This window comes from Capsicum annuum, chromosome 3 (assembly GCF_002878395.1).
Source record: "Capsicum annuum cultivar UCD-10X-F1 chromosome 3, UCD10Xv1.1, whole genome shotgun sequence".
In the NCBI taxonomy this organism is placed as follows: domain Eukaryota; kingdom Viridiplantae; phylum Streptophyta; class Magnoliopsida; order Solanales; family Solanaceae; genus Capsicum; species Capsicum annuum.
Window position 1 is genome coordinate 244,012,647 of NC_061113.1, and position 18,675 is coordinate 244,031,321.

At 35.6% G+C, this 18,675-nt stretch overlaps 2 protein-coding genes across 4 annotated transcripts; both read right to left on the reverse strand.

Annotated features, from left to right (window-relative positions):
* Positions 1–5,537: 5,537 nt before the first annotated feature.
* LOC107862634 (probable inactive receptor kinase At2g26730) lies at positions 5,538–10,363 on the reverse strand. The gene is made up of 2 exons (XM_016708266.2): positions 8,342–10,363; positions 5,538–6,459 (listed from the first exon to the last, which is right to left on the reverse strand). Exons 1-2 carry the CDS (start codon positions 9,651–9,653, stop codon positions 5,792–5,794), a joined length of 1,980 nt encoding a protein of 659 aa, XP_016563752.1. The 5' UTR covers positions 9,654–10,363; the 3' UTR covers positions 5,538–5,791.
* Positions 10,364–11,191: 828 nt separating this feature from the next.
* LOC107862633 (protein STICHEL-like 2) lies at positions 11,192–17,991 on the reverse strand. 3 transcript variants are annotated; one of them, XM_016708264.2, is made up of 8 exons: positions 17,196–17,839; positions 15,244–16,897; positions 14,927–15,146; positions 13,937–14,119; positions 13,609–13,827; positions 12,237–12,939; positions 11,664–11,746; positions 11,192–11,505 (listed from the first exon to the last, which is right to left on the reverse strand). In XM_016708264.2, exons 2-7 carry the CDS (start codon positions 16,819–16,821, stop codon positions 11,665–11,667), a joined length of 2,985 nt encoding a protein of 994 aa, XP_016563750.2. In that variant the 5' UTR covers positions 16,822–16,897; positions 17,196–17,839; the 3' UTR covers positions 11,192–11,505; position 11,664. The 3 variants fall into 3 exon arrangements, with proteins under 3 accessions (XP_016563750.2, XP_016563749.2, XP_016563751.2); XM_016708263.2 differs by having other exon boundaries at positions 11,692–11,746; positions 17,196–17,836; XM_016708265.2 differs by lacking the exon at positions 11,664–11,746 and having other exon boundaries at positions 17,196–17,991.
* Between the last annotated feature and the right edge of the window lie 684 nt (positions 17,992–18,675).

Below are 18,675 nucleotides of genomic sequence, written 5' to 3' on the forward strand. Positions count from 1 at the left end.
TTCCACGGCATTAACAATATCTTGATTTTTTTTTTTGTAAAATCTTGCTCAACTCATTTGACCTGGCCAACACTTTCAACATAAAGTGAAGTATAAAAACAAATTTGAATAGTTTGACCTTTGTCAAAAGATATTCCACTTGATTTCTATCACTTGAGGTAAAACCCTTCAATTTCAATCACTTCAAGCACATGAACAATAGATGAGAAAATAACAAGAAAGTTATCCAATGTTTTGAAATGTGATCCCCAACGAGTATCACCCGATCTTTGAAGCCCACGTTCTTGATGTAATCCTTGTCCTGTATGAGCTTCACCGAACTCAAATAATTACTTCAAATTTATGGCTTGATGATGATGAAGTAAATCTCTACGCTTAAAAGATCCTCCATTAACATTCAACACATTAGTCACATGATCAAAAAAAGTCTTCAACTTCCAAATGTTTTTTAGCAATAGCAACAAGTGTTAGTTGCAATTGATGTGCAAAACAATGAATATAATATGTCGAAGGACTATCTTTCATAATTAAAGTTTTGAGATCATTTATCTCTCCTTTCATATTACTAGCTCCATTATAATCTTGTCCATGTTTTTTGGATGGACTTAGTGAGTGATCGAAAAGCAAAAAGTAAATTTCTTTCTTCAATGAGCATGCCGATGTATCACTAACATGGACAAGACCGATAAATCATTCTACAACTTCACCATTCTTATCAACATACCTCAAAACAAGAGTCATTTGTTCTTTGTGTGAGATGTCTTTGGATTCATCAACTAATATCCCAAAGTAATCTCCATTCAAGTCCTCAATTATAACTTTCAATGTTTCTTTCGCACAAGCATTGACAATATCTTTTTGAATCATAGGACAAGTCAAAGTATCATTTTGTGGAGCTTTTTCTAATATCACTTTTTCCACATTCAGATGTTTGTCTTCATGCTACCGCAAAAATCCTAAAAAATAGCCTTGATTAGTTGAAGATTCACTTTCGTCATGACCTCGAAAAGGCAATCCATGTTACATCAAAAGTCTTGTCACATCAATTGAAGCTTCCAAACTAATTTTGTACTCACTTTTTGCCTTTTGAGAATGTTTATCAAGAACAATTTTAATTGATTGACGATTATTTGACAAATCTAACATCTTATTGTAACATTTGTGGTGAACACTATTAACTTTATCGACATGTAAACAAAATCTTTCAAGAGCCTTATTCCACCCCCTAAAACCCTTAGATGCATAAAAATCACCCGTAGTTTCATGAACAAATTCATTTTTGAACAAATAACAACAAAGACAATATGCGACATCTTCCTCCACACTATACCCCAACCAAGTCGAATGTGAACCTTTAAACCAACTTGAAGCAAATTGATGCATTCTACCTCCTATTTCACTTGAAAGATATGGTTTCAAGATAGGTTGACAAGACCCTTTTTTAATATAATATTTCCTCACTTCATCTCGTATTCGAGGATCATTATCAAAAATAGGTCTTCTTTCCCACGAATCGGCTTTAAGTGAACCCAAATCGAGGTTATTTATAAGATAAGAACGATGGACATTGACATTACTAGAACTTGATTGAGAATAATTAACCTTCTTGAAAAAATTCTCCATCTCAATTCAAAAAATTAGAATACTTTCTCCTAAATCAAGATAATTCCAAATTTAAATTTCTAAGCTCAAGAAAGAGAAACAAAATAATTTTTCAAAACAACTTACAAAGATGGCAAGATTAAGAAGCAACCAGAGGGAGAGCAAGCAGAGCAGGCTAGCAGCAGCAGCAAACCTCAACAGTCAAGAACAAGAGAGCATTTTGATTTGCTCTGATTTGGAATTGGAAATAGCCAAATAGGGTTTTTTGTTTATTTTAATGAGAGATATTTTATTAAACCTTTTAACTTTTTAAACAATTAAATAAAAAGAAGTCAAAAGATAACATTACTTTTCTATAAAAGTTAACTGGTAAGACGCCTTTATTAAGTAAAGTGTTGTTGCCTTGTTTTAATGAAACAATTATTAACCAAAAAAAAAAAATTAAAAAACAAATGTTGCTATCCAAGTTTGAACACACGACCTTGAGGATACTACTCTGCCACCCACACTAGATAACACTTTGTTATTGGATGACAGATTTAATATATAACTATATTCTTATATATATACAGCTATATATACAGTATTTTCGTCGAACTTTGCGGATGGCGTGCCATCCCCACAGGTCTTAATAGATCCGTCCCTGCCCGAGATCTCTGGTTAAAGGCAGAGCAACCTCATTCGCTGCACCACATCCTTTGATGGTATTTAAGTGATAATTACTGTTCCTTTCATCGTGACACACTTTTTCCACAATTTATTCTAAAAAGAAATCTTAAATCACAAATTTAATTTTTCTTTTCTTTTTAAATTTTTTATCTAATCAAATAGTATAATATTAAAGAAATTGAGACGGAGAAAACATTAGGTTTTAAAATGGTGTATGTAATTGGGTAAATTAGTTTACTCAAGTGATGATGTTAATTGCTAAAGCTATATAGTCGTGTCATCCTTAAGAAAATGGAAGCAATCATTCACCAGTCAGTCAACTTGGGTTTGTCAAAAAATTAAAAAGAAAAGTCAGCTTAGGTTCCATCAAAATTACCATAATTAGTACTACTACTCTTTTGTTATAGTAAAGTATATTATGTGGATGCAATGATTCTCATCATTACCTAGTGAATACTTGATATGTTTGCTTTAGAAAATCTTATCTCAAAATAGTTAGCTTGTTAAAAATGTCAATAGATAATTTAAAAAAAATTCAATTCTATTCTTAATAATTAGTATTATTTTAACATTAAGAGACACATAAATAAATAAATAAATATTAAAGAATTAATAATTATTTTTTATCAATAATTTTTATATCAATAATTATTTTTTTATTTAGGGCGTCATGTTAAAATGGGACAAGTTAAAGTGGAGGGAGTATTTGAAAGAATAAGAAATCTTCTGTTGTTTTTTTATTGTTTTTGCTCTCTGTTTCATATTGTTGCTCTTTTAACTTAGTTTTACAGTTTCTTTGAATTTATTTATTCAATCGATTTAATTTTTTTTATTTTTGAGGTAATTTTTAAATGATAGAATAATCTTTTGGACCCTTATACTATGTCGATTTTGTAAGTTGGACATCTCTACTTATATATTTGTTATCTGGATCCCTGAACCCACGAAAAAGTAATATTTTAAACACTTTTTTGGTGAATGTAATACACTCCCGCCACGTCAGCTGTCATGTCATCTTCCACATTATTTTTATATATAAAAATATTAAATATTAAAATAAATAAATAAATAAAAACAATCCTCCCCCCCCCACCTTCTTCCTCTCTTCTCTCTCCTCCCCTTTTCTTTCTCTTTCTCCGATTCTGCTCTCTCTCTCTCTTTCTTCTTCTGTTTCTACTCTCTTTCTCTTCTCTTCTTCTTTTCTTCTATTATGTTTCTCTTCTTTTCTTTATTCTACTTCTAATGAATCAAAAAATTCAATTAAAATTATTAGATTTTATAAAAAAAAATTCATATGAATTCAAGATTCATAATACCCATTTTATATATTGAATATTTTAATTATTTGATGTGAAATTTTAGATTTTTTTTTTTGTTAGCAGATGACTCCATGGTAAAGTAATAAACATCTTTGGCTGTATTCTTTTCTTAAATTTGGCTGATCAGTTAAATTAAGAGTAACTTATGTCTTTGAGATTCTGTTAGTAGATTATGATTCCATGGTAAAATTGAAATGAAAATGAAATTTGAATTTTTTTTTTGAATTAATTCTATAATTTTTGTGATGCTGCAGTGGGGTGGGGGGTGGGGGGGACGCAGAACGCTAGTGTGGTGGTGGTTGTGTTGCTTAGGGAGGGTGAAAGACGGGGTGGGGGGTGAGGAGAGGGTAGAGAACGAGGGAACAGGGTGGGGGACGGGAAGGGTGGTGGATGGGGTGGGGAACAGCGATGGACGTATGCATGGCGAAAATTGGGGTGGTGGACTGGACTGGTGGATGGGGTGGGGGGACGGTAGGGAGGCGGTGGGGTGTTGGACGGGGCTGGGGGAGGGGAGGGTTTATTTTATTTTATTTTTTAAAAATATTATTTTTAAAATTGTTAAAAATATTTCTAAAATTAAAAAGCTGAAAAAATGTTAAATTGTTTTTTTGAAAAAGTAAAATTTTTAAAATTATGTTTAAATTTAAAAAGCTGAAAAATTTGCCTCACTCTCTCATATGCGCGTGACTACACGCGTTTTAGCCTAGTCAGCACTTTTAATGCCACATAAATTAAGTCAACGGTCAAAGGGTTTAAAATATTGAATTTTATTGAGTTGAAGGGTTCAGATGACAACCATGTAAGTAGAAGTGTTCAACTTATAAAACCGACATAGTACAGGGGTCCAGAAGGTTATTTTATAACTTTTTTTTTTTTACATGCCATGTATTAAATTACTACAATAATAGCATACCACCGTATTTTATGGGATCTGGAGAAGGTAAAAAGTATGCAGTCCATACTACTACCTCCAAAAAAGTAGAGAGGCTATTTCCGATAAACCCTCAGTCCCTACACTATCAACCAGGAGAACACCCCCTCACCCCAACCCTCTCTTACTAGCAAGGCTACACCAAAGCACTCCTGCCACTAGCTACGCCCCCCGCACCTACCCACCCATCCTATCCCTCTAACCTAATTCATGTTTTCCAAAACTTCCTATTTAGGTCATGTCTTTAGTAAGCTGTAACTGATTCAGATCTCGTCTAATCACCTCCCTCTAGTATTTCTTCGACCTACCTCTACTCTGCCTGAAACCATCCAAAACTAACCTCTCACACCTACGAATTGGAGCATCAATGCCACTCCTCATCATATGCTCAAACCATCTCAACCTCATTTCTCACAACTTATCCTCCGTCGAAACCACACCCACCTTCTCTCAAATAGCCTCATTCTTTACCCTATCTCCCCTAGTAAGTCCACACATCCAACGCAACATCCTCATTTTCACCACCTTCAACTTCTGGATATGAGAGCTCTTAATTAATAAACACTCCGCTTCATTAAAAAAGTGTATTTTACTTTTTAATGTTCTAAATTACTACATTTAAAAAAAAAATTAGTGCATCCTACCTTTAATTTATGAGTCTGATTTTTTTTTTAAGGTCTACATAAAAACAAAACAAGACAACAAAATGAAATCAAAACAAAAGAAGTAAATTAAAACGCACGCACAAGTACTAACAAATTGATAATTGCTGGACCCACTGGCAAATAACGTCTAATTTTTTTTAATATAAAGTCCATGAATTGCATGTGGTTTAACACCCTGAAGTCAGACCAAATCCACCTAATCTTTAATGAAAATATAGTATAAAATATTGGTGCCTCTCACAAATTCTTAGAATTATAAGATGTAACCATTTGAATTGCTAGTTGGCAAATACATACTATTAAACTATTGGAATTTGGACGTATAACATCAAAGAGCAAAGAAGACTCCAATTGCTAGACAACTTTTTATACCAAAAGAATCAGATGATTTTTTTTTAAACAACTGACTGATTCCATCACACTGTCACTGAAATATTCAAATTTCTCAATTACTACCTGTAAAAATAATTGCACAAATTTTCTCAAAATAATATCGAGAAAAGAAAAAAAAAATAAAGACAAATAGCTGGCCCCCCCAAACACCCCCTAAGCATCTAACAGTACAATTTACTTTAGACAAATGGCGCCATCCATTTTTATAAATTCTATGGTGTAATACCATGAGGTGAACCTCTAGACTCTTGAGGTGTTTGGCCTTCGGAACCTTTTGAGGGGTCGTCGGAGGATTGTCGAAGACCATCATCTGTATCACCTCGATTCATTTCTTCGATCATCCTAACTACCTCTGCCATGGCAGGACGTTGGTCAGGCACGGTAGCAACACACGCCATACCTATTTGCAGTAGTTGTACCATCTCTTCTTCCACGTTATGATATCGCATTAGCTCAACATCAAACACCTCCGCGGTCCATTCTTCTCTTACAACGCTTTGGACCCATCTAGGCAAATCGATGCCTTCTTCACCGAGTGAAGCTTGGTTAGGAGATTTCCCCGTTAAGAGCTCCAATATTAACACTCCAAAGCTATACACGTCGGATTTAAATGTGACTTTTCGCGTTTCAAGAACCTCCGGTGCACGATATCCTGCAACACGGTGGTTAACCGGTGCTGAGGTGGAGAAAAGAGGGTTCAATCCGTAGTCGGATACACATGCATCTTGGTTATCTTGTTTAAGGAGAACATTGGAAGCCTTGATGTTTCCGTGGACAAGTTTTCCTGAAATATGGAGGTATGCAATGCCTCTTGCAGCACCTAACACTATTCTCATTCGACTATCCCAGTCGAGTGGCGTACGACCTGATCCTCTACTACCTACAAGAATCAAACAAATTAAACATCAGAGCAATGCCATCCTCTACTACCTACAAGAACTAACCAAAGTATAACATTTTACTTAGACGATAAACCAACGACAACCAAAGGTAGGTGCCGTGGAGGTAAGGTCTGCATACATCCTACTCTTCTCGGATAATGCTAGTGGGATTACACGGGGTATGTTGATATCGTAACAAACCAATGTGAATGCAAATCAATAGTCTTTCTGTATATTTCAGTCAACAAATTGGATCCAAATCAAAGCAGTTGAGTTTTTCAAGAGGACATAGTCTAATATTAGCTTTTCTTTAGTACTTTTTTATTCAACCAACAAAAGAAGGAAATGGGTGACAGCAAGAATCAATGGACAATAGAGTAAAGCAGCACGTTATTTCAGCAAAAGAAGAAAAATGGGGGACAGCAAGAACCAATGATGAATAAAGTAAAGCAAAAGAATCAAGATTAGATGAATAATAATCAAGACAGTTATAACCACCAAATAGCTTAAAGCCAAAGTAATGTATGCTTTTTTAAGTCTAATAAGTAAGGTTTTGGCTACAACAATTACTACTAACATCATGATTTGAAAATTGTGGGGTTTGAAAACCAAATGCTATTATTGATACTTAATTAGTATATTTGATATACCAACTCCCCAACACTTTGTTATTCCCTCCCCCCTGTATAAAATATATCTAACTACAACTGTACATGAAGTTTGTTGACTTGGGCAAAATTAGTAACCAACCATGCATGGAATAGTTGGAGTAATTAGGGAAAACACACATTTTTTGGGGCATAGGCACAAGCAATGTAGCAAAATAAAAGGTACATCTTGGACAAGAAAAGAAAGAAGTATTCTTTTTCCAATTTTTAATTCATTTCATCATTTATAAAGTAAGGTATGTCGGTAGGGAATCATGGTGGTCTGTTGCATTGTAACGTTAGTTTCATAAAAGATAACTAGAAGTACTAAAAAAGTAATACTCCATCTTTCGTTTTACTCTTCTATTTAGTTCGTTTCAAAAAGTGTGCCCTTTTTTTCCTGACAACTCTTTAATTTCAAACTTTTCACGTAACATGTTTAAGATCGAGTGAAAGAGTAATAACAAGTCTAACAAATGCCATTGTTCCATTTTCTCTGAAAGAATGTTGTTGTATCTTTAGGAATAATGGGAACAAAATGCGCAATTTGCGCCTGGCTTGGTAATAAATGTACTCACATATTCTGAATAAAGGATTAAAAAAAAACTAAACTAAGTGGTACCAAACTTCAATAATTGAGAGAAACAATAATGCAATGCCAGTTCAGAAGTGCTGTAAAACTATGGTTACAATGTGTACATGATCTGCACGTGTATAGATTGAAGCCTCATCCACTCTTTCAAAAAAAAAAAGAAACAAAACAAAATAAAAATTCAATCTTTTTTTTTCTTGACCATAACCCACCTAACCCTTAAAAGACTTTTTCAAGAATCATAAGAAGGTCCCTAAAATCTAGCTAAAGATTAGTAAATGCTGCTATCTTTATTGCCATTAATGTTCAAGACTTTGAGGGAAAGAATGGACTCAAGTGTTTAGAACTGCAAATTTGAGATGCTGGATTTTCAGAAACAGCAGACATAGAATGCAGGAAAATATAATATGAAAACAGCAGAAATAGAATGCAGAAAAATATAATAAAGCAAAATGAAACAATAAAAAGAACAAAATTAAGTTTCTTTAACTGTTATGTTGCTTCGACTCTTAAAAATTGTGGCCGCACCCATGTTGGATTATCCAAAATGCACTATTTTGGAGTATTCCACACACATCCGTCAACATTTTTGAAGAGTCCAAGCAACGTAGAGAAGAAGAATGAACCATGGATTAAGCATACCATGAAGAAGAGCAGATAAACTTCCAGCAGGCATGTAATCAGAGACCAATAACTTCTCATCTTTAGAGTAGTAAAATGCTCTCAAAGGTAGCACATTTTCATGTTTCATACTCCCCAATATCTCCAGTTGTTGTTCGAATTCTCTTCTAGGAACCACAACATCCTTAAGCCTTTTCACTACAACAGTAGTACCTTCTTCAAGAACAGCCTTGTAGCTTGTTCCAACACTTCCTTTTCCTAGTACCTCAGCAGAAGCTCTCAACAAATCTTCAAGATCAAAACTATATCCACCTCCATCAAAGAATACAAGCTTGTTCCTCTCCCCTTCAGCTGAACCACCTGTTAAATCGTCTTTTGACGATGATGTCCCCGCTTCTCCAGCTGCCCCAGCTACCGCCCCCGCGGCTCTTGATGCTACCGGAGGCTTCTGTTCTTTCGATGTCGCCTTTTGCCTTCGACGTAGGCAGATGAAAAGGAGCAACAACAGTAGTAGAAACCCAATGGCGGAACCTACAGCTATTCCAACAATGGCAGCTGTAGAAAGCTTCTTCGACTTCTTCCTCGACGGAGCGATTTTTGGCTCTGACGAAGGTGAGGGTGAAGGAGAAGGAAAGAATGGGGTACATGGCAGCAATGGGCCACCACATAAATCAATATTACCAGCAAACGAGGAAGCTGGAAATTTCGAAAGCGCTGTTGGAATTGACCCATTAAGCTGATTATTCGCCACACTGAAATCCACTAAACCTGGTGGATTAATACTGGGTAGAATACCAGTAAAGCTATTATTCTGCAAGAAAAGTCCAGTCAAATGGGTCAAATTGTTGATGGAGAAAGGGATATCTCCAGTAAAGTTATTCGACGAAAGATCCAGCCTGTTTAACCGGGTCAACCCGGGTAAACTCCTCGGAAACTCGCCGGAAAACCCATTACTCTTTAAATACAGACTACGAAGAAGCTTAAGATTAGAAAAATCCGAAGGAATAGAACCAGAAAGACGATTATTATGAAGACTGAGAACTCTAAGTTGGCCCAGCCGGCCTAAACTGTTAGAAGGAATTTGACCAACGAGACCCACAGCAGGAAGTCTAAGTGAATAAACAAACGAATTGTTGGAGTCACATTCAACGCCAAACCAAGTACATACTGAAGTAGAATTATTCCATTGGACCCGATTAGCATGTCGGATCTGAGATAGAAAAGCAAGGAGAGCTTGCTTGTCCTGTACAGGCTCCGAGACAGCTGAATAATTACTCACTCCAAACAAAGCATAGAATAGAACACAAAAAATAAACCTTAAAAACACCGCCATTAAATCAAAAAGATTAGAAATCAAAAACCCCTTTTGTATTTTTGCTCCTAACCCCTTTAAACAAGAATGTGAACCGGATTCTTGATTTCCCGGCGGGGAATCTTGATTTTCCGGCGAGAAGCCATGAAAGGAGGTGGGATTTTAGAGAGAGAAAAAGGAGTCGGTGCGTTTTGGGTTATTGGATGACTGTTTAAAGGGGAAGAGAGAGTGAGTGTGGAATGTGTGGGCCCAGGTTGTCAATGAGAAGCCACTAGATTCCTTCAAGGTGAATTCTTTTTTTCAATTTATACATATACTAAAAAAAATAAAAAAAAAAACCTTCTTTACATATTTGATATCAAGTTGAATGAAAGTTTTGTACTATAATTAAATTATAGTCAATGGAGATATTTTTTTGTGTCAAGAACTCCTTAGGCTTTAATATTTTAAACTAGAATGTTCCTTGGTTAGCCTCTAGTTCGTATATTATATAACTTGGTATTAAATTTTAAAGCCATTTGGCAGGAATGTTTTTTCCTTATTAGAAGGAAGAAAACAAAATGAAAATAGTAAGAAAATCTTAGGGGAAGCGGTCAAATCGGAAATATTAATATTTGTAAGTAATAAAAACTATAAATAAATTACGTAATCATGCTTGCCGTACAGGAAAAACATAAGTATTATCGGAGAAAATCTAGGATGTATTGTAATAATAAAAAGCAAAAACAATTGGCTTATGTTTTTAGTTTTAGTTTGCATTGATGTTATAATGACCTTTTATAAAACTTTACCAAACTAAAAATTACTTCACAAAACGTTTAATGTCGTGCCGTGTCCAACAAGGTATAATCGTGGTTTTTATATATTCACTTCGTTTCAAAATAATTATCGTCTTAATTCATTAAAAATAATAATAAATATTAAATATCATTTTGGATTAATCATACTTATTATCAGATACTTTAAAAATAGAGCACTTTTAACTAAATTAATAAAGAGGCATCATAGAAAACAATAACCAATTATTATGAGATAAACTTCTTTCACTATAAGAATAACTATTTTGAGACAAAACTTCTTTTGCTACAAGGATACTTGTTTTGAAACAAGGAATATACAACTTCTAGTAAGTAACAAAATTCTATATTATAGTATTATACCTAACAGTTTTTATTCATTTTCAAAAATAATTTGAAAAGGACAATTAAGATATTTTGAAACACTTTAAAATTGACGTAAAACAGACTCCATTTTGCCCTTAATCACCAAAAGAATAAAACAACTAAAAAGTGGGTCACAAATTGTCTTCACGTGAATTAGTTGTACTTGTAATGTAATTCCTAAGGACACTTAACAGAGGGACCTAAATAGTTGAACCAAAAATATTTAGAAAAAATGACACATAACAAAAATCCATGGACCACTAACTTTATAGTATTACTTATAGATTTATTAGTTACCAAGGAAAAAAAAGAGAGCACCTATGGATTTCAGTCCACAAAATTTTTTGGCCCAACAAAACAAAAGACAAGAAGCTAAATGTAAAATGAGCCAAAAAAGAAATAAACATTAGCTTTATAGGCCACAGAAACCATAGCTTAAATCCAGCAACATAGTAGAGGAGACCAAGATATCTTCATGCTGTATATACACCAAGTTAATTCAACATTTTCTCTGGAGAGGGACCATGTAGGTGAACTTCTTCTGTTAGTGCCAAATGTAACAAAAAATGCTTACTTAAATCATGAAAGCTATCTTGCACTCTCATTTGTTTTCAATGTTTATGTTATATTTTCAGTTGCTAGTTTGCTGCAGAATAAGGTAGGATCCATTCTTGGGGCGGATTATCATGCTGATGTCTCAGCTGCAAAGCCTGCATTATCAAGCATTATCGGTTAGGTAGTCCGAACTTTTGGATGTATGGAGATGTTAACTTATAAGCAATGTAAATAGCAAAGAAATCAAAATGGTTAAGCCAAAAGAATGTCCTTTCAGAAGGAACAATTTGGTGCAAGCATGCATCTACACAACCTTAAAAATAATAAGGTACCACGGCTACCTTCCTGAAGGGTAACAGCGCAGTTCTCCAATAACGCGACCTTGACTCCTTGGAACTGTTGAAAAAGAGAAGTGTGACATTATAACAACAACAACAACAAACCCAGTGTATTCCCACGGCGTGGGATCTGGGGAGGGTAAGATGTACGCAGTCCATACCGCTACCACCGAAGAAGTGTGACATTGTAGCTTTAAATTTAGTGTTGGGAAACAAGGAAATAATATGGGACCTAAAAAGTGACATTCCTTGACCAAAAAAATAAAATAAAAGTTCAATTCAAAGAAAGATATATGCACGGAACAGTTAGGCAGTCGGAAGTGGTTTATCAATCAGGCACTGCTACAGTTCTAGATCCGGCCATATCTTGTGGTATACCATATTATATCGGTCCATTACCAAACTAAAAATGAATTTGGAAACATTCGTTATGGGCTTCACATTCATGTAAAATCAAACTAAAAATTGAGATCACTAATAGGATTAGCACAGAACTTGTATTAAGAAGAGAGATTGGGAAAAATCATTTTGAGATATAAGATACTTACAAATCTAGATTCCCAGAAGAGTGATCATTTAAACTGCTGCAAGGAATGTGGCTTTGACAAGGTGTCTTGTTGGGAATGGATAAAACCAAATTGCTTTGTGGTTGGGTAATCGAAAAGGTCATATGAGAAGCATTCGATGACCTTGATCTCTTTAGAAGTCCTACTGTTCTAGGAAAACAGCTTGATTTTTGCTCCGACTCAATGGTAAATAAATCCCGGCATTTGCAAGTACTTCTCTCTTTCAAACAATCAGATTCTAACTGAGGTGTTTGCAGGGAACCATCTGTCAACAATATCTGAGGTGTATCTGATCCAATGCTTAGTGCATTTCCATCACTGTTTCTTATGGTCATAATTTCTCTACCACATATTTGAGAGTTTTGAGATAAACACTCAGAGGAACACGTTTCAACAACTTTGTCCACCATTATAACTCTTTTAGAAGCAGAATCAGAGTTCTCTGATGCCTCACTTAAGCGTTCCATCTTGGAATGTGGTTTACCGAGCGAACAATTGAAAAGTCTATAAGAAAGCCTTTTCACCCTGGAATACTTTTTGGGGAACCAGCCGGGTACAAGATTAATTCTGATCTCCACATTGCAACATAATGTTCGCTGAAGTGCATTTGCAATGGGTTTCCATGATTTCTCGGCCTTTGATATGTCTTTGGGGCAATAGAACTCCAGTTCAGCAATAGCCAGACCTGGACCATGGATTGAAACATATTCATCATGGAAATATAAAAGTTGAATTGTGCAAGGCAACATTCAATAAACTAAGAAAGCATCTGGTTTGCTGGTAATAAGTATTTTAACATTATGAAGTTGGACAATAAGAGGAACAAAATGTTGAACTCAAACTATGCTTTTTGTCCTAATACATCTCTACTGTCCCGTCCGTGGACTCAAGATTTATGGTCAAACAGATTTACACAAAACGACGAGATTTAGGTGAGTAGAGGTTTAAAGGTGCCAAGAGCTTAAAAATATGCTGTTAAAAGGACAGAAAACAGAAAAGAAATAGGACTCATTACCCATGGAAATCACATTTGGTACCCTGGGAGTTTATCCGTCGGAATAATGAGGATAGAAGGACAAACTTGATCCATATCTTAAAGATATAAATTTCATCATATTCTGTTCCAGAAAAGCATCATGGAGGTCCAACTCAAAAGTAGTCCCCTATTCAAATTCTTTGGATTGAAGGAGGTTTGCAGAGCTCAGGATTTACCAAAATAGGATACACGAGCGGGTAAAATTATACATTAGATTGAAGAAAAGAATGTAATCAAGTATCTCGAGACCTATGTATTCACAGAGATGGAAAAGCTGAAGATATAATGCAATAAATATGTAAAGCAAGGAACTGCTACCTTGCTTAAGACAAATTGATGATAACTTCCCTCTTCTCAAAAAGTTTGCAAGGGAATTCGATTCACACATTTCAGTTGCTCTATACCATATAGAAGCCAGAGTCTCTTTATCATCCTGCATTCCCCTTTTGCAAGATTCCATGCTTTCACAAGCACAACTTGTAAGGTGCTTCAAACTCTCACTTGTTGACGATGTACTACAAGGATGACCATCAGGATCTGACACAACATAAACAAAATTCCACTGCAATGAACTTGATGAACATGAAAATTAGCCTTGTCCCAAACAAGGAGAAGTATAGGAGAGTTTTATGCAAATAACCCCCACCTTGTTCATATACCGTTCTCAAGCACAAACTTCCATCTTTGGCATTGACTGAAGAACCCACTGAGTTTAACTGTAGAAGCGCAGCTGTCAGCCACGTTGTTTGATTTTTTGACATCCTCAATTGTTTTTCAGTCTCAGAGAGTACTTTGAGGGCATGACTAAGTTGCTGTTTCTCAGCTTCAGCTATGATATACAGTAATAAAAATGCAATCTTTAAGATATAACAGACTTCCAAGACAACGAAAAACTAAAATTTTCAGAACAACAAAGTCGAGTCAAACAGTTCGAATTTTAGTTTTTTACCTATTGTCTAATGAAAGAACATCATCACATAAAGTACAGATGAGTGAGAGCTAAGAATTATCAGATAATAGGGAAAAAGAAAGATGAATTAAACAGCAAAACAAAGATTAAACTCTGGAATTAAAATGAAAATGGATAGAACTAAAGAAGATCACCTAATCCTCACTTATTTAACAATTTTCTCCGCTAAATTCCCAAAAGTAGTATAAAGACGGCAAGTGGTCGACCAAAAAGGATTTTGGTCAAGAAGTAGACTATCTGGTCATTTGAATTTTCATAATGGGATAGAATGTAATTAGCTTGAGCTCTCCATGAAAATATTTTTTACTAACCGTCTAGATGACCACACAATTTGCCAGATGATTTTGGATGGACACATTAATTTAACACTGAATGAATATGGCACTTGCAAGATAAATGTCCATTTTCATCACAAAATCTTGAAAACTGAAGTAGTTTCTGAAAGCTAATAATCTAAACCAAACTAAGAAGCCACAAGGAACATTAAAAATGATTGGAGCTAGAACACTCCATCAGTGGCCACTGATCCCAGCTGATACCACTGGAGTAATAAGTCATCATCCAAAAAATCTTGATTTGCAACATGCAGAATCAAGGACATAAAATTTGGCCAAATATGCTATGCAACATATAAAAGGACAAATGACAAAAGAACCCTGTACTTACAAATGTGTCGGCTGAATAGCCTGTCTTCGACTTCACAAGCACTTCTTTGACATTTTCCAGCAAGAATGTCCATTATTAGATTTGCCAGCTGTGATACCAATTGCATGGGGTCTATTCTCGATCTCATTAGCTCTCTGGCTCTTTTAACGGTATTCAAAGTGTCAGATGACAATGCCAGATGCAGCAACTCCAGCAACTCATCATCAGAGACAGCTCCGATCTGCGGAGAAGATAAATGGACATCATCAATTCTCGTTGCTTTTATAAAACTAGGATATAGAAAAAGAAACACAAGAAAGTCATGAATCAACACCTACTAGCTCATAGACTAATGGCATTGTTATTCTTTTCCCAAGCAAACTTAGCTGCTCAAGCATTATCTCTCCATCTCGAAGTGAACCATTTGATTTACAAGCAATGAAATCCAAAGCATCCTGATTAAAATCGATTCCTTCAACCTCACAAATTTCATGCAACCTTTTTGAAATATCGACTTCTTTTATTTTGGAAAAATGGTACTTCTGGGACCGTGACACTGCGCCACGAGGCAGCTTATCAAGGTCAGGGGTGATCATTATGAAGATCACATGCCGAGACAGTTCTTCCAGGTGATTTAAAATGCTTGTCCATGTTTCCTCTCGCAATAAGTGGCACTCATCAAATATAAAAATCTTAAATTTGGATGAAACTGGAGGTGTCACTGCATTCTTGATAAGCATTCTAATTCTCTCCATTTTATTGATTTTCAAGGAATCTACTTCTCTAACATCCCTGCTTCTTCCTGAGAAATAGAGAACACAATCCCTGCACACGCCACATGGTCTCTCGGCATCAGAAGAAAGACAATTTAATGCGGCTGCAAATATTCTTGATGCGCATGTTTTTCCCGTACCACGAGGACCATGAAACAGGTAGAATGAATTTATCCGCCCACTCGAGATTGCATTCAGCAGAGACCTTGAGACCACATTCTGTCCAACCATTTCACTGAATGATTTTGGCCTGAATTTTTGACTGAGATTTCTAGGACTTTCTGAATGTGAAGCAACTCCATTGTTATCTCGTGTCAAGCTTCTTCTTTGTAGTGCTAAGAGTGTCTCGCCTATTCCTGCAGACAGAAGTGGTCGCTCTTCCATATTTGTAAGAGGACTTGATCCCCTAAACTTGGGGGTGCCTAACCAGCAGGAGCTAATTCCACATCCACCATGATCAGAATCCACATTGTCAACATCTTCATTACCGTACAGTGAAATGGCATGGTTTGAACTTTCAATTGGAGCATCACTTACCGAAAAGTAAGGACTACCTACACGACTCAAGACATCACCAGCTGCTGTTCTAGATGATCTAGTATGTTTTTTCTGTCTGCAATGCCTTTTTGTTGCGTAATGAACTACATCTTTCGCCTGCACTGCACCTTCATTTGATTCTTTACTTGAACCATTGCCCTCCTCCCACGCATTGGAAGGCGTTGTACCAGTCATTATCATTCCTTCATCCCTGCGGCTGTGAGGATGACCTAACCTTTTACTTGCTGATTTATTTCCTCTTTGTACCTCATTTGTTTGGCGTACGTTAGACATTTCAACATTACCATTCCAAGGCTCCATTTGAGGTGAAACCAACTGATCCCCTGCATATTCCTCCCGGTTGGCATACAAAACGAAACCATTATTCCTCAACGCACTACTATCCTCATCGTAGCGCACTTCTTGTCTATTCTCAAATCCTAAAGTAATAGCATTACTTGAATGTGTTTCCCAATTCAACTTATCAACCATTGTAGAGTACTTGCTAATTGAATTCGTGCTTGGATCCCTAAGTGACTTCACTCTTCTAAGTGCAACCAGTGTTTTCGATATGGGAACATCAACGGAATGTCGCCTCCCATCCATCACTCAAAAATTATCAAAGCCGTTACACCGCAGAAGATTTTTCAAATGGCCCAGCAAACAATGCTGCAGTATTTACCTAGAACAGAGAATAAAAATTAAGTCTTTTCTATTGCTTCACAATGAACTAAAGAATCAAACTAAAGCAACAGTGTAAAGTCCCTAAAAGGGTATTCAAAATAATTAAAAAACACATATCGCAAACATTTAGAGAGATATCAAACAAATACAAAATGATCAATGAAGTACAATGTAGTGCCTTTAAACTGAGACAATAAGCTCAAAAATAAACAAAATCAAAACCCCATTTCCCCTTTTCACCTATAAACACTTGACAACGGAAAAATACAAAGAAAAAAAAAAAAAAGAAAACATACCTTTTGTTGTAGTATATACAAAGAGAAGAAGCGCAACAGTCAACATGAGCAAATTCCCATACGTATACATCGAAATATGTATACCATTTGAAAAGTATAGCCCTTTCACTCAACCCAAAACAATACTTTATATAGGGAAGAATCTTAAATACTTAAACAAATACTAACGTCACATTAGAATAACCCAAAAACCGACAAAATTTGTAAGAAAACAGACACATGAAAACACAGGAAACCTGTGGATTCAAGAAGAAGCAAAACAAAAAAATAAAAAATAAAAGAACTTCGAAGTTCACGAAATTTGAAAAACAACAAAGAGAGAGAGAGAGGGAGAGTTTAATATTTGTTGTTGTTGTTGGGATAAGGAGGAGGAGGTGAACAGTGGCAAAGTAGTAAATGTAGTTAATGCAGAGGGGGTGAAGTGAGAAACATGCTATCACATTGAATAGAGCAGAGGAAAGAGAGGTGATGTCAAATAATTTCACAGAAATTCTACTGTGTGCGCATTTTGCAGGGAAAGAAGGTGCTTAAAGGGTACTTTGGGAATTTTGTAAACTGACAGTTTCAGTTAGTTTGGGGCTTGGGTGGCTAAAAGCTGATCCTACTGCTACTGTAGCTGCTGCGTGGGGCTATCTTTTCTTTCCTGTTTTTTGATTTTACTTTTATTTATTGGGACACCACTTTCTAGATTTTGAAAAAGAAAGAGAGTTAACTATGAATTTGGTACACTTAAATTTGTAGGTGAATAAAGAATACTTATATATCATGATTTAATCTTGTTTTAAATTTGATTTACTAGTAGATTGGTCGCTAGGTGATGAAGGAAAACACCTAAGTAAGAGATATATGACACAAGTGAAGGTAAAGCAAACAAATCTAGGTGAGTTCGGTTTGAGTATGAGTGCGATTATGATATAATTTAATCGGAGCTACTAGAATCACCGACGGAGTAAAGTTATCAGTAGATAGACAAGTAGTAAAGTATAAGAGAAATTGCATGGAGATTAAGAGAAGCTATTGATTTGAGTAACTAGGCGAGAGATCATATATCCTTTTACAAGTAAAGATGGACAACTATTTACAGGTTATAGCATGAGGACTTGTACAATTATATTGCAACGATAGAGCCCTGAAGGACTTAAACCAGTGCTGGCGAGCCACGGGTTCGATCGATTAGTGAGCCAGCTAATAGCTCTGCAGTGCATATTTCCGTCCGAGCTCGTTCGCGCTCCTAAGTGGTATGAACACTTTTGTCTCCTAATATTAAGTCGAATACAATAATGGATAAATAAAACAAATTAGCGACAGCGGGTCGAGGTCGTCCATGAGCACATCAAGAGCTAGGATCATTCTCCTAACGAATCCTTGATAAACCAAGAAACTATTCAATAATGCAGAAAAATAAAGAAAATTTAAAGACCAAGGGGAGAGGGAGAAAATGAGGATCCCTTTACAAGTAAGTAAGGACAACTATTTGTAA

Coding starts and splice junctions, on each gene's coding strand:
- LOC107862634 (XM_016708266.2), bottom strand. CDS start 9,653: ATGGCGGTGTTTTTAAGGTTTATTTTTTGTGTTCTATTCTATGCTTTG. Junction 6,460..8,341: donor TTTATCTGCTCTTCTTCATG/GTATGCTTAATC, acceptor TGATTCTTGTAG/GTAGTAGAGGATCAGGTCGT.
- LOC107862633 (XM_016708263.2), bottom strand. CDS start 16,821: ATGGATGGGAGGCGACATTCCGTTGATGTTCCCATATCGAAAACACTG. Junction 15,147..15,243: donor TGCCATTAGTCTATGAGCTA/GTAGGTGTTGAT, acceptor TCTTCTCCGCAG/ATCGGAGCTGTCTCTGATGA. Junction 11,747..12,236: donor TCTTCTGGGAATCTAGATTT/GTAAGTATCTTA, acceptor CTTTTTCAACAG/TTCCAAGGAGTCAAGGTCGC.